The sequence below is a fragment of the Psittacula echo genome (genome assembly GCF_963264785.1).
Source record: "Psittacula echo genome assembly, chromosome: 5".
Lineage (NCBI taxonomy): Eukaryota > Metazoa > Chordata > Aves > Psittaciformes > Psittacidae > Psittacula > Psittacula echo.
This window is the reverse complement of record NC_137739.1, coordinates 8,723,607-8,740,037: the sequence shown is the minus strand read 5'-3', so window position 1 is coordinate 8,740,037 and position 16,431 is coordinate 8,723,607. Positions and strand designations below refer to the sequence as shown.

The following is a 16,431-nucleotide window of genomic DNA, read 5'->3' as shown; positions in this document are numbered from 1 at the left end:
GCCCTGTGATAGTAGCTAAATGTTAGTATTTCAATTTCACAAGATTTGTAATGATGTGGGTGGCACACAGTTTGATGGGAGTTCTGTTCATTCTGATCCATTGCAAGATAGAGCCCAGGCCTTTGAAATAAGTTTCTGTTTGCAAGTGTTCTATTTTCACTGACTCTTGGTTCAGTGGCTGATAATGGCTAAAAACCAAAGGAACTTGGGAGCTGCTTTGAAGTCAGCAGGAAATCCTGATACATAAAAATAAATAAATGCAGACATTTGTGAGTAAAGTATATCTTTTAATAACAAAACATGAGTGTTTGACATACATATTCTCAGTCATCTAGCTGGCATAGTGCTGCCACACCTCGATTTATCCAGTGTTTCTGGGGCTTGTCTGATGGGAGTTCAATTGAGAGAACATAGTTGGTTGAGTGGCCAGTAGTGGATAAGACACCTTTTCTCTCACTTGTCTTGTATACAGGGCATGAATAGATGTTCATATGACAAAATTTGGAACTATCTCCAGGTTTCAGCCAAATTACGGGCAAAGAATCATAAAGGATTTTTGGAAGTGATTCTCCAATTACCAAGGATTCTCTATCCCATCGTGCACCTTCCAAAAAAAGGCCTCTCACATAAGCCCCATCTTCTGGCATTTTCTCCATTGTGTGCTCCTGTTGCATCACCTAGAATGATTAAACCATTGCTTGCTTTATTTTTATCTGGAGTATATTAAAACCTATATGTGATAGTCTGAAATTGCTCCTTTAAATAAAACTGCTTTTCATTTGCAAACTCTATTCCTTACTGCCCCAGAACATGTTCCAAGCTCTTCAAGAAAGACAAAATTCTGCTGCATTTTCTTACCTCAAATTCAAATCCAATATGGTCAATTGGGATTGTGTATTTTCTGGCATAGTTTTGTAAGACACCGGTCAAAAAAGACTGAGTGAAGTAGAATCCTGAGAGCCAAAACACTATGGGCGGCCCATTGATGACCCAATCCTGAATATGCAGAGAAAAAGCAAACAAGAAAACATACATTTGTAGCTTCACTGTGCCGATTCACCAGAAAAAGGATGTCTTTCAGGATGCTGTTTCAGATATACTGAAACAGCACAGTGAGATCTAAACTTTGATGAACCCTCTGCATATTACTGTTAGTTCTGTATATTTCAGAGATGGCAAATCACAGAAGTCACTCATTTATGATGAAGAGAAAAATAATCACTCATTTTTAAACAACCACAACTCGGTGCTACTGAGAAAGAAATTTCAGAAAGTAGAATAAGCATATTTTGGTAAGTCTAGATTCTAGCCAGAAAAAATAAAAAGGAAAACTTCTTTAATTTGGAACACTTATACTCTCTTTTACAGTCTTGTAAACACCAATCTCCTAACATGAAAAAAGGCCACATTTTCTTACATAGTATCTTTACCGATCACTGTGAGGGCACTACAGCCAGCACATCAAATCCTAGTAGAGGAAGTCAATCCAGTAAAAAGATGACAGACAAGGAGATCTTGGGCCAGGATCTTCGTTGGGTATCACAAAAAAAAGGTAAGGACACAATGTCCCCACACTACTCTAAGCCATTTGGAGTCAAAAGAAGCCCATATGGTACTCAACTCAGCAAACAGGAAACTCTGCTGCTTACACAAATCTTTAAGACACTTCTTTCTAGCTTTCTCCTCCCCTGACTTACATGAGTGTCATGGTTTAACCAAAATCAGGACAGTTGGGTTCCACTGCATCTCAGTACCCTAGCTATTTAAGGTATGTCTAAAATTTTAAGTAATTTAAAGAGAGCTCTAAGAATACAAGGGAAAGGGCGATGGAAGAGTGAGTAAAGAATAAACTAGCTTCTTTAAAAGTGTGTGGAAGCAGTGTTGCTTTCTATTAAACTTGAAAGAGATTTACAGTCACACATATAAAATTTAATAGTGCCCGTTACGCACCATTTCTAAAGCACTTTCACACCTGGTTCAGCACCCTTTGAGCAGGGAAGTCATTAAGACATCAATGCAAACTAAAATGCATCTTCTAGAAACAGAAACATGGAAACTACCATATGCAGCTCTGGATTAGCACCAAAGGATTATACTCCCAATTCACCCTGCTGAGCAATTGCCCAGCTAATTCCAATGCTGTTAATGCAGTGTATATTGGGTCATAAATCTGTACAAACAGTTAACAATCTGGAGCTATAAGGCTACTGTTGAGTGAGGACAGTACTGATACACATTTCAGCTTTCAAATACCAACTCCTTAGACATGTCAGTCTCAGTTTTGCGTACCTGGAAGAAGACCAAGCGACAGAGGAGATCGGACACATAACTTCCCAGTGGCTTCAGTGATGGATAGGATTTGGCAGCCCACATTGACGGTACTTTCCCCATTAGCATGCTGTTGAAAACGTCTTCAAGTTCAGATGACATCAACACTTGGCCTTTAATGGCTTTGCGTAAATTAATGAGACTGCTCCGAATAACTTCAGTAAGCCTTCAGATAAAACAAAGAAATGTCATTTCATTATTTATTTCTTATTATCTGGCTAAAGGCCTCTGAGTCCAACTTGAATGAAGGGTTGATCAAAGCTGGTAAATGTCCTGTCAGAAAATCCTTATCTCACCTGTAGTTATCAAAACTCCTACTTAGAAAAGCAAACAAATAAAAAACCACATACAGAGAAATGAAAGACAGCGAAAATTCTCATTCTAGACAAGAGAAATGAAGTGACAAGAGCTTTAAAGATTGTAACTCTGATTAATACAGTGTGCTGTGAATACTGGGGCCTGGGTATGATTTAAAAAGAATAAAGTACGCTGTCCTACCTCAACACGACAACTCAAATGTGATTTAAGTTCATACTCCAAGCATATAAGTACTATTTCTATATTAAGGAAGTTAGCTGCAGCTTTCAAGTCTTTTTTAAAGGTTCATCCGAAGAAGAATCTTTGTTAAGAACAATGTATTGTAAAAGGCTTATAACTGCTTAAGCACTGGTAAACACAAGCATATTTCAGTATTAGTAGTGCTACACAAAACACTGAGCCATACCTGTTAAATCGAATTAGTTCTTGCCTAAGAACTGTATTCATCGACTCTTCATAAAGTACTGGGTACACCTTCATAACCACTTCCATATCAAAGTCACTTGGTAACATGGATAGGATGTCCTGTGCCAACTCTTCAATAGTTTCCTGAAAGCACAAGTTTGCAGTGATAAGGAATTTCCTTTTTGTCACTCATCTTTATTCAATAAATTTCACAAAACACTACAGATTTTATATTTTTTCTTACAATAAAATACGTATTTTAGTCCATTTTTCTAAAGAAATAATGCTGACATGCTCTTACTCTGTGCAACTTCCTGTCTGTCTCTGCAGGTACCTTCTTGCTCCTTTTCCCTTTTCAAGAATTTTAAATTTGTTAGTAATTTCTATTTAATTTGCAAAAATGTTTTCATCAACTTCTATGGAAATAGGCAGCAGAACAGACAAACACAATCCTACTACTGCTACAATGAAGGAGAAGACAAAGCATGAAGCATGGGAGAAATGATAGGAAGACCCCAGCCAGGAAAGAAGCTTTACTTATAGCATCAGAGAATAAGATCACTAGATAACCCTGCAAATGAGGGATTGTCTATTGTCAGTTCCACTTTTCAACACTCCCCTTGTGTATAAAATATACACTGTCAAATCTGAGGGGCTTGAAGGGTCATTTATCTCAAATGGGCATGGATTTGGCCTGAGTAACCTGAGCTACAAGGATGGGATGAAGAAATTCCCAACATCTTCACAACCAGGTCCCATGGAGGGGTAGGTGACAGTGAGGTCTGTGTCCAAGTGACTTCATTCTGCCAAACTGTCCCCTTTGTGCCACACAAGTCACAAACACAGTTATATGTTTGAGACTGCAGAAACTGAAGCAGGCAAGGGAAGCAAAAAAATCACATCTCAAAAACCAAACATTCAGTGAGTAATAACAGACTGGAAGTACCATTATAGCACAGACTTCACCAGGAAGACAACTTTTGCCTCTAATGGGTGTACATTGACTGCCTGATGGCTGAATGAGTTGATGTAACTTCCTGTCACTCTGGAGTCTGTCCTCTAGTGATAATGGCAGGGGTGGTCATACAACCACTGCTGGATGAAGTCAGGCCAGTGCATGAACCTCCACCACTGGAAGTTGTAGACTGGAATTAAATGTCATACTTTCAAAATTGCCTAAAGACGGATGTGATTCGAGGTGCTTTATCAGCTCTGATTGTTAACTGTGGTCTAACTACAATCCATGACTGAAGTAAAGCACTTCATTGTTATTTTAAAAAGTGAAATATGAAAGGAACGTTCTTATTCAGACTGTGTGTTCTACTAAGCTAGGTGGGGTTGTATGTTATTAGCCTATTGAATTCAAAGTCATTAGGGTATTCAATCTTTAGAGGTTCTTCTATGCCAAATCTATCTACAGGGACATTCACATCTACTCCCAGTGCCACAGCCATGTGATGAGAGGTGCTGGATTACCCTAAGACTTAGGGAAAGAGAGAAAACGGCATCTTTCGAGCTTGTAAATTGATCTTTTTCCCCAGTTACCTGAGAGGACTTTCCACTTCCCCCTGCTTCTCTTGGCAAAGTCAGGAGCACTCCATGGAAAAGCTGGTTAGTCTCCTGGTTATCCTTGGTGATGTCAGCATTTTCATGAAGTCCAAACACTTCAGGGTGTGTTATAATTGGTAAATTTCGTATGTATTCAATGTAAGACTGTAAAAGAGACACTCAGATACCAGAAATCATGCAGTGCTATATTCAGAAATGATCAGTAAACCCAATTTGGACAGAACCTTCCCATTTGCAATCAAACACATTAGTACCCAGTTAAACACAACCAGGAATTGACTTACTCAGTCCACAGAGAAAAATATTAAAGTTTTGAATGCTTCAAAAATTCACAGAGGAGGTGTTCTTACCACTCTCATGTAAGTAGCAAGAGAAAGCAAAAGAAAGGAATATACATTATAAATACACCAGAAGTAGGAGTCACGGAAGAGAGTAGGATGCTGTATGCATCACTCTAACAACTGCAGGCTACATGTATGTTATCTCTGTATGTGCAGTTGTTAGAAGGGGAAAAAGGGATGAAAATTGAGTCAGCAATTTCACCATTCATGCAATTCCACCTCCTCATCCTGATCACTGCTTTCAAGGCAAAAGTCGTTGCAAGAGGGTGCAGAAGTACCCTGTAAATTCCTGAAGCCTGATTCCTATGGGCTTTCTAGAACTGTACTGGAAACCTGCACAGCAGTGGCTTTTCATATCAACAAACATCAGGATTTTGGATGATCACTACATCTCCATTGGTGTGTGTTAGATATTAAGTACCAGATTTGTATTTCATACATAAGATATAATCTGGCATTGCTTTGTGATCTTATGCTTTTTATTTTCTATTTGTTGTATTTGGCATATCAAAGTACAGTGTAGATAAGATTTTTTCCCAATAATTCAAAAAGAATTCATAACTGTTATCTTCTCACCTCATATGGACCATGTGGTGGTATGTAGTAGTTATCTCCAGCTGTAAGCATATACTTGTCCTGCTCTATATCCTTGCAGTAGACTATGGAAAGAAGGGACAGGAGAAGACGCCTGTCTTTATCATCTGTTACTCTACCTCCATAGTTACATTCCCCTGAGAAAAGACAAAGAAAACCAGGATGAAAAATTCAAAGTTAATGAACAAATAAAAATTGTTTCATAATAATGGACAGCTCCAGTAAGCTGAAGTTCCGAAGCTCTGGATCTTCAAGGATTTTAGGTCCTATGCTTCCATTGATTAAATGGAAATTAGTCTCTTTAACACCATTGGGCCAAATTTGTGTGTCTTGATGATGAAAGGCTTAAGGAACACTATCAGCTGGTCTGAGAAACTGCTACACATGCCACAGTAACTAATGTCATGTTTTAATGACAATTCTTTTCCTTGAAATTCTCATAAAAATTTTTAGAGCTGTCAAAATCTGAACAGCACTATATAGCTGATCCTTGTCTTGTTCCTTTCATGCAAGCTTAACCTGATTATGTACGTATAAAGTAGAAAACAAAGGATCACAAACATATAATACCCCTGTACACAAGAGTTTGGAGAGATTTAAGCAATGAATGGGCAAGCAATGAGGGGAGGTTTACACTTGATATAAAGTACAGAAAGCAACTGAAAGCTCACAGGTATTGCTTTAATTCTGACTCCTGAAATTCTTTTTCATAAAGCTAATCATAATATTAGCAAAAAATCAGGAATAATCTTTATAATGTTGACAAAGGAGGTGCCAAGAAGCAGCTATCTTTCTAAAAAAATAGAAGTGAATAGCCACAGCAACCAAGTTATTTACAGAGGTCAACACCTCCAGCTTTAAACTGATGAGTATTATCACATCCTCTGGTGACCTGCCAGTGCTCACTGTGTCAGGATCATATTGACCAGTTAAGGTGGAACAGAGGCCATTGATATTTTTATTTTACATATATGAAACAATGACCAGCAGGTTTGCTGGAACATCAGTCACTGTTCCAGCCACATATGAGCCAAGCAGGGGCCTCTGAGCATTTGAGTTCCCACTTCTCTGTATGTGCAAGGCTAAGAAAGTAAACCTGAATGGAATTCAATCTGTTTGTCAAGAGCTCATCAGTTTATCACTCCACTAGACTTTGTCTAGCAAAGTCAACATGTATTAGAGAGTGTAATGCCTGTACCTGTAAGATATGTCAGAGCTTCAAATGGGACTTCTTCATATTCGTTCAGAAACATCTGGATCTGTCGCATACTAATTCTGAGGTCAGATTCATTGAACTCATATGGAATATTCCAACCTGTTTAATTCAGAAAAGATGCGGCAATGGTGCACTGTACTGACAACCATGCTCAGGAAATGATGGTATGGTAACTATACTGTTACTACAGAGCTGAAGAAAACAACTGCTAGACAGCACCTAGAAGTAGCTTCGGAATTTACTGGGCTATTTATTGCACAAGGGAGAATATGATTCCATAACAATATTGTATCCTGAGGCACTATTACCTCCACTCTATATAATTAAAACATAACCACAGGCATTCTGGCACCACATACTTCTGAAAAAATAGATTTTACCTTAAGTAGAACACAGACCTGCTCAGTGCTTTCACCTAATCTGTTGCTATCTGGAGACGATGAGAACAGGAATTCTAGTTCATTGATTGATTTAATTTTCAGTTTACCCATCTATTAATGTTTTTGTATGCGACATTCAGAGTAACAGCACAAAAAAAAAAAAAACCCAAACAAAAAACCAACCACACATGAGCATGATCCACATAAGAGAATCCTTCAGAAAAACCTATAACCTTAGTGCAAACTGAAAAATAGGGCTATTGCTGCAATTATCCTTCTCTCAGACAGCTGGTCACATTAAAACTTAGATGTTTCTTTAGAAAATCACCTCTTTATCACTCACAAAAATTATATTTTTACTTTAAAGCAATAAATATCTTCATAGTGGCAGACTAGTGTTTATTTAAATAGCTGCCTATTAAAGTAAGGACAGTGGCTTCCAGTCAAAATATAACACTTCAGAACTGTAACCGGTTAAGACAAAATCAGTCAGAATGGAAGGCTGAGAACCTCATAATGTACACCAGTGGAGAGTGTACGCTTTCTATAGTTATAAAACCTGAATTTACAACTCCATACCTTTCTACATTTATGTAGAAATTCTACATAGCTTTCAAAATATCTCAAGATTTCAGAAAAAGCTGAGGCACTGATTCTTATGCATATCTTTTCACTGTTGTCTTACAAACAGTACACTCTAGCTATATACATTTGTTTCATGCCAAGTAAACATATGCACTAGCTTTGTTAAAGTATACACGTAAGTAACAAAAGCAGAATTGAGGAAGACAAATCTTTAATGGCAAAAATTTAAAACAGCACTGGATTTGATGTTTAGCAAGAACTACAGTAATAAATTAATATAACATATCAAGCTACAATTTAATGTAGCTACTGTGTTACTTGTTATTTACTTGGAAAAGTGGTACTTTCTAGTCCTCCCTCAGGGTAATACTTTTAGTAACTTTAAGAGTAGTTTTGCCTGAATAAGAATCCTTACAAATAACAGCTTTTAAATATTATTATGTCCTGTTCAATACAGATTGCACTCTGGAAATGTTGCTAACAACAGTACTGCCTTTTTACAGAGAGGCTCCAATAACGCACTTCAAAACTACTTATCTTTTTGAAACAACCTGCAAAATATTATAAACTTACCCAGTGGGCCAAAGTTTCTCCTTTCCTGCACAACAGCATGAAAAAAGCAAAGGCCAAACAGCAGTTTTTGCCACATTTCTGGCTTTTGGCAACCGTTAAAGAACACAGGGTCAGAGACGGGGTCATTAAGGTATGATCGAAGAAGGTTCACCCTCACTCCTTTTGGAGGCTCATTCGTCATTTTGATGCCGTTCTGGAGGATACTAACAGGAAACTTTTCTGATGGATAACTGGTTAACCATAACCTGAAAAGAATTTTAAAAAGCACATTAAAAAAAAAGAAAACAACAAAAACATCAATGTTGACAAATCTTCAATATTGATCTGCAGAAGACTAAGGCTGGTTACTTGCTTAACTATAATAACAACGTATAAATTTGTTCTAAAATGAAGGCATAAGGCAGATTATATTGGACAGGTAAAGAAGATGTCATCCTAATTAGGTATGTTTATTTTATCATTGCACATAAATGACATGAATGTTATATTTAATTGTTCACACAAAATAAGTTTAATTTCTTTTTGCTAGTGTCTTCAGCAAATAAGCAATACTTGATTAAAAGAGGAAAATATTAAAACCCCTACCTGAACTTATCATTGGTATTCTCAGGCACTATAACTTCCTCACAAATTTTTTCCAAAGCAGGCATCCAGCTAGTTGCAAGATGGCAGTTTTGCAACACTACCCAGGTTCCATCAGTAATAGCCTGAGAAATCATTTTTGCTGCTATTGGGCCCTGGCCCTGTCCAAGCGAAATGGTTTGAATGCTTGTGCCTCCCATGCCAACATCATCAGCAAATTTTAGCAAACCTATGATGGTAAGTTTCACATATTCAAACAAAGACAAAGTCTATGTTACATCATCATTTCTGTAATGTAAAATGTTATTAAAAGGGCAAAAGTCAACAAACATTTTATTAAATTGATAAAAATCCACCTTGTAACAGAGAATAGTATCGAATAGTATCAAATAGTATCAGTCACTGTGTTTCTGAGGCATATGCTAAAATTTAGATGCATAAAGTAATACTAATGAAAGAGAAAACCAAAAACTACCGAAGTTAAATGCCTGTCCTCTCCTTTAGTCCTGAGTGCTCAGTTTCAGCCTCTCCTCTCTGCTGTGTGGGTACAGTTCCTCATGGGGGTTGAGCTGTAAACTGGATCTTTAGATCTGCTCAATAATAATGCTTCAGCTTTGCCATCAAAACCAGTACCTCCTGGAAATACATCCTTACGGTATGGCTCCACATGACAATTCTCTTGGCAGAAAACCAGGTTTAAAAATAATCTGGGTGGTTATACGCTAAAGGACATTTAACAGATGTGGTTTTAAGTGTGGTCACATACACCCTTTAATTAGTGACTGAGAGGGAAGAAGCTTTCTGGAGGAGGGGCTGCAACAAAGACTGGAGCAAGTCCCAAACACCCACTGAAAGAATTGAAAGCATAAATTATAAACTGGTCTGGATATTACAAGCTGTTAGATCCCTAAATTGCTGCTCTGAGACCTAAACATTTAACCACCACTACATTCATTCCACCCTCTAGCAAATTTACTATCACTGTTTATGTAAGGGCAGATGCAAGTGTTTGACATTCCATCATTGCTGTATTGTATTTTAACGACACTTTAAAGATCAAAATACACTATTAACAGTTTAGTCACACTCAGAGACATTTAATCAGATGAAAAAAAAAAATAACAATCTCACCTGCCATAGGATCAGCACCTGGTGATAATACAAAAATCAAAGGGGCACAGCAATTTGAATCACTGTAACTTTTTCCAAGATCAAAAGTAGGTGGTTCAATAAATGTTCTTCCCAGATTTTCCACAATGAACTCCTGCACTGCTGGAATAATTTTGTCTGGTCTCAAACATCTGAGAATAACCAAGTGATCTAACCCCATCAGTGTGCTCCAAGCATCTGGGAAGGCTTCTTCATGGGGTCTTGCAGAGTCATAGATTAGTTTCCACTTTGAGGAATTATCTCTTACATGCTCCATTAGTCCGTGCAGGTTTGTCAGACTAGATGCACGTACAAGCTCAGCCCATGATTTCTCAGATAGCCAATCTGGAGCTGGATTGGGGTGAGGATTATCAAGAGCAACACCTCCTGTCAGTAGGAAATGCCAAACCTCATCATCTATTTGGTCTTTTCCCTTCATAATACCTATTGTCAGAAGCAAGGAGAATAACAGCTTATCCTTTTCAAACAGCGAACGACACACATTATTATAGATGCTTACTGTGAAATGCTCAATTATATTTTTAATCCTCACTTCTAGATCCTCACTCTTTTTGCTTTTCGCAATAGACTGAACATACACATTAATGAACCAAATTAACGAATATTGGTACATAGGTTCAATGTTTGCCAGATCAGAGATGCAGAAGAATATAACAGCTGAATGAACAGCAACTGGTTTATACCCCATTCGAGTAGTATCTATTTGCATCTCAGTTATAGAGGAAATTTTTTGCTTTTCAGAGATTTCTTCAGATAAAACTTTGGATGAAGATAAAACAGTAATTGCCGTTTCATTTTCTAAGATATTTCCTTCTGAAGTGGAAAGGATCTCCAGGATTTTATCTTCTATTTCCTTTAGCTGTTTCTTGTTGGCTGCACTTTCTATAATCAGTTTATTTTTCTTTTCTTCTAGCTCAGGTTTTTCCTCTGCAGTTAAAATTCCAAGAAGTTGATCCTGAAGACCCAAAGGTGTAATCACAAAGTTGATTAGACAAACTTTCACAGCCACTTCAGGAAGATAATGAGGATTTCTTAAGCAGGTTGTAATGTAAAACCTGAAATCTTTTGAATATTCAATTATATTTTCCCCTAATTTAATGTATTCTACTCCTTGTTGTTTAAATATTAGCTTTAATAAAATGGGTTCTAAGAAAGCATCTAGTTCTTCACCAACATTTTCTAGCAAGACTGGTGTTCCAAGCTGAATAGCATTTTCTAATACCCTCACATAATGTGTGTCAGATAATTTGATAACTGACAGCCTGTTAGTTTTCTCCATGTTTTTTACCCACTTATTAGCTTGCCTTTGAGGATCTATCATTAAAGCCCACCTTCTTGAGTTAGAAACAATGATGCCATTGTCAGTGGAAAAAGAATCAACTGGTAATCCATCAATCTGCCATGCACGGATTTTGACTGGATCCCCTAACGTATTACTTAAGCTAAAATCACTGGAGCCCGGTATGTTCTTTTCATTACATAGGACCTGCCACTGCTGCTGACACTTTAGGCGGTAATCAACAGTAAAGGCTCCCAAATAAGCCACAGTTGCTGATGATAACAACACATCTCCTGTAAGGTCTATGTACCGAATTCCTAATAATCGTGCAGCTTCTGTCCACCTTTCTTTCTCTCCACCAAGACCACTAATCAGCTTTTCAGCTCTCACAATCTTTTGTGAGCAGTGTTCAATATTATCTTCTAATACTTTCTTCCGTTCAATCATGTTGTCAAGCTCATCTTTCAAAGCTTGGAGGTGATTAACTACCTCCTTAAGTTCTGCTTGTTTTATTTGTAGCTTCTGCATTTGAACCTCCAGTAATTCTTCTGCAGCCTTCAAACGTTCGCGCTTTGGGGCAACCACTTTTGCAACACGGTCGTATACCTCCATGGCTCGTACCCATTTGCATAGTCCTTCACAGGCAGATGAGACATTTTTTATGACAGCTGGCTGAAAATCTGGATGATCAATAAACTTCTCTCTAATTTTCTTCATTATAGCAGGAGGAATATTATCTTTGTCATATGCCTTTAAGCTCTCCAGGAATTTTAGATCGCTAAGAAGTTTTCTAGATGGCCCCCAGTAGTCTTCTACCATTTTACCTGTATTGCAAATAGTAATAAAATCAGGCTTAAAACATACATATCCAAACTGAAAAAAGAAAACAAAAAAAAAAAAAAAACAACCCAAAACAACTTAAACACAATACAACCAATTAACATCAAAGATTTTGCAGTGGAGTTTTACTATAACCACCAGTTAACCACTGTTAACTAGTTTTCGAAAACCATTACCTAAAGAATTTCAGACAGAAACTTCAGCATCACTAACCTATGTCATATTTATTAATTACATATTAATTCTAAATCAACCAACCAAAATAAGGGAAACACCTTACGATAAAGTCTTTCTTAGCACAGTTTATTAGATAAACCAGCAACTATGTGAAAACATTCCTTCCTAATCTAGATAAGACAATTTTGGATGAAAGACATTTATAGAGTTCTTATTTTCAGTTATAAAGTGATAAACTGTTGGGGCCTAAAGTAGAAGGGAAGTGAAAGAAAAAGGTCTCTTTCCTCTCCTACCTTGCAAATCCTGTGCAATCCAATGATAATTTGGGGATGGACTATTCATTAGGGACTGTAGTGATAGGAAAATGCATAACAAGTTAAAACAAACAGGGGAAGTTTAGATTGGATATAAGGAAGAAATTCTTTACTGTAAGGGTGGTGAAGCACTGGAATGGGTTGCCCAGGGAAGTTGTGAATGCTCCATCCCTGGCAGTGTTCAAGGCCAGGTCGGACAGAGCCTTGGGTGACATGGTTTAGTGTGGGGTGTCCCTGCCCATGGCAGGGGGGTTGGAACTAGATGATCTTAAGGTCCTTTCCAACACTAACTATTCTATGATTCTATGATAACAACATAAATCACACAGAAAGAGCTTGTTGGAGTAGTTGGCTATGTCAAGGGTATAGCTAGAATTCTGCTTCCTAGCATAACTCATGAAGTTTGGTAGCAGGAATTAGAGGGGAAAATACAGGTGAACGGTGCCCAGCACACCTCCAGTTCCCAGTGTTCCTCAAGACACTGCAAATCTCAAGATTAGGTCAAAGCAAGTCAAAGAGATGACTTTGTGCTAGTGACTGGGACTGTATTTATAAAGCTTGTGCAAGTGTCAAACAAGGGCAGTATTTTAACAATGGCAAAAGCAGTTCTTAGCTATTCAGTGCAGTTTTAAGTCACTGCTAGCAAAATGCACTTTTAGTGCACATGGCTGCATTCAAATCAGAAACACTTCACTAGTACAACACAGCAGTACCCCAAGCATTCCCAGAAGAGAGATAACAAATATGGCATAATTACCACTGCCATTTGGATCAGGCTTTCTCTCTGGTTTAGCTCCCTTCATGACACAGATACTCTCCATTACAAGCTTAACAGGACCAGGTGGATTCTGCATGGATTTTACAAGAGAGATGTCTGAAGGATTCAGAGTATCAAGAGCTGAAAGTGCTGCCTCCAAAGCTGGCATGGCCTCAGCAAGGTCTCCTTCACATTCATCCTGTTAAGACATAGGGCAGAAGCCTGTAGGCCTTTGTACAATACCAGATTTGCAAACTGATTAACCCACTACAGCACAGCCTCAGAGAACCTTTTCTGCTTCTAAGTACCTAATAAAAAGACTGTTCACAACACTGTGTTTCTTGGAGAGAAAACAAGATTTGTCTGCACAGTTTAAAGAAAGAAGGTTTGTAGAGAAATTAGTTACTTCCTTAAGCTGAAATGATAGCTGAAAAAGCCAGACAAGCTTTCAAGATCAAAGTCTCTCTGCTCTGAGATGGAAAATTAAAATACAAGTTAGATACAGTTGTTCTTAGTTAGATCTGTGCTGATCAGGTAAATATACGTATACTGTGTAGCTTAAATTCTTAACCATGCACTCAGATGTCAGTAATTATCTAGCTTATCTATTACTGACATTTCCTACGAGTTACAAAAAATATTGAAGAATCCTGCAGCTTCCCACAGGAAATTTTGTGCTACAGGCAAATGGCTATGGCAATATCTCTTAGGTTATGCCTAAATGGGTTCCATGCAGCACTATGCCAAATTATCTCAGCTAACTCTAAATGAATTGTCTTTGCACCTGGAAACAGTTTAATCTCATTGCTCAATCTGTTGAGAAGGAGATTGTGTTAGTACAGAAATAAGAACTACAGCTTTTGGAATGTGAACTAGAAAGGGAAGCTATGCAGTACTGTGAGATATAGCCATAGTCCAAACAGCCAAAATTTACCTTGTTTATATGAAGATCATGTCATTCAGAATCTCTTGTAACTTTGTTACTTTAAGAGCTTGGATCATTCCATTAACACATCGTCACAACTCTCACCTACTTGAAAAGACTTGGAACCAGGCTTGAACCCTTGTACACTACCTTAATAGCTTTAGCAGCAGCTGCTGCTTCATTAGCCTCTTTTTCATCTGCTGACACTAGTTCCTTCTTTGCATCTACTTCAATTGTTTCCTTTTCAATACGGACCATCATTTTGTCTGTTTCTTCAGAAGTTTTAATCAGTTCAGGCTGAAGGGCAGTCAGCTCTTTCTGCATCTCTGTAACCTGATGAACAGAACAGGAAAACAAGAAAAAAATCTGTGTAAACATTGCATGAATTTCACATCTTGATGTCCTAGAAAGATTAGAAGACACTACATTAATACGATCTAAAAAGGGACATTTGCTTTAAGTAATTATTAAAATAGTTCTCTAGCCTATTTTTACTAAGAGCTATTTCATTTAACAGAATAGATATTTTTAAAGGATTCTTTTTTTTTTATCATCCATGCAATACTCTTGCTTTTTTATGATCCACTTGATTTCAATAATGAGAAATAAAATTATTAATTGTATTTTTTTCATCACAGTTTCAGTTTATGAAACCTCAAATAATCCTTTATTGTACAGGCGGAAAACTGTTTGGATATGCCAAAAGAAACTTGGGGGGAAACAGAGAATTAATGACAATAACAGCTGTAAACTGGATGTCCTTCATCTAGCAGGTATCTGGAAGCCCCTTTGCATCTTGGAAAGATCAATCCCTGGATCGCATGGGTTCAATAAAGAGGTTATTTACCTGGAACTCAATCAATTTCCTGCTAGGAATCTACTCAGGAATTAATGTTTGTTATTGTCTTACAACATTCTTTAACTTCCCCTCTATTTTGAAAGGGTACCAGGATGCCGAGTCATGGATTCCCGATATAAAGTTTCAAGAAAATAATAAAATTTGTAAGGTTTATTCCTTTGACATTTAATGAGTGACATCAATTTCATTTAGCTTTCTATTAAGTGCTATAATCCAAACTTAAATACCATATTCTTTTTTAAATTACTAAGCAGTAATCTAATTTTTCCTACTGGCTTTCTATAGAAAATGATCAAAAGCATCATGACTATGGTGAAGAGGGAATTTGACAGTTTATTTTTATGTTTTAACCAGCTTATACAGACCCCCATACTAAAGTATGCACATGGCACACATTTGGTGTTTTCATCTGAAACTTACTTGTAAAGCTGCAAAGTCAAGTTTTTCAAGTCCTATAAGATAACGAGTTCTCATCATGTCAACTTCTCGCCTTTTGCTATTCAGCAGAGTCTTAAAGGTAAGGATCAGTTCTAGGTATGAAGCTGGTGTCACATAGTTGTGTCTTTGCAGTGTAGCATAATAGCTGATGGAGAGCTCTCTCACACTTTCTTGGAAATATTTGCACATTGACACAACCCTAGGGAAAGTTTTTCCACATTACTATAAAAATACAATCTGTCTTCATGTTAATTATGAGGAAATTATGCTAAACTTATCAAATTATATTAGTGCTAGTGAAGGCAGAATTTAGATTTTTTAGAAGTTTTTTACCCATTATAAGAAATATTTTACACTCATTTTCAAGAGTGAAATTTGATATTTTCAGAAATATCAAATACATTTATCTATGTCTCTTTGACTTGCACTGAAATCCCAGAATTGGCTTTGTTCATTTCTAATGACAGCTTCCTGATCAACTATGTTAGGGGTGAAAGGAGAAGGGAAATAAACATTTGCTTTGTATGTTTCTTGACAGATAAACTCATACTCTTTTCTAATATGATCTTCCAGTTCAACATCCTCTAAAAACTTGTTAGCAACCATTTCCAAAGCATCCGTAGGCCAGGTTTGGAACCAATCGATGGTGCAGCAGTTTATCAGTGATGGGAACATTCGTAATCGATTCCGAAATGCATCTCCAACAGGACTCATGGCTAGAAAAAAAAAACACCCCACATGATTGTTACTGAAGTTTGTTTGCAGTTAGGAAGCAGAAAAA

At 37.3% G+C, this 16,431-nt stretch overlaps 1 protein-coding gene across 1 annotated transcript in view; it reads right to left on the bottom strand.

Moving 5' to 3' along the window:
- Positions 1–323: 323 nt before the first annotated feature.
- The window catches only part of DNAH3 (dynein axonemal heavy chain 3), a gene marked incomplete at both ends in the record, with an annotated part of 62,728 nt that continues 46,620 nt past the window's right edge, over positions 324–16,431 (bottom strand). Inside the window, 14 exons of the mRNA XM_080619385.1 lie at positions 324–677; positions 859–996; positions 2,290–2,494; positions 3,053–3,195; positions 4,597–4,764; positions 5,538–5,692; positions 6,754–6,870; positions 8,310–8,554; positions 8,895–9,120; positions 10,023–12,164; positions 13,429–13,627; positions 14,504–14,686; positions 15,633–15,849; positions 16,201–16,366. Of these exons, the coding sequence (XP_080475511.1) occupies positions 324–677; positions 859–996; positions 2,290–2,494; positions 3,053–3,195; positions 4,597–4,764; positions 5,538–5,692; positions 6,754–6,870; positions 8,310–8,554; positions 8,895–9,120; positions 10,023–12,164; positions 13,429–13,627; positions 14,504–14,686; positions 15,633–15,849; positions 16,201–16,366 (4,658 nt within the window). The remainder of the gene's footprint in view (positions 678–858; positions 997–2,289; positions 2,495–3,052; positions 3,196–4,596; positions 4,765–5,537; positions 5,693–6,753; positions 6,871–8,309; positions 8,555–8,894; positions 9,121–10,022; positions 12,165–13,428; positions 13,628–14,503; positions 14,687–15,632; positions 15,850–16,200; positions 16,367–16,431) is intronic.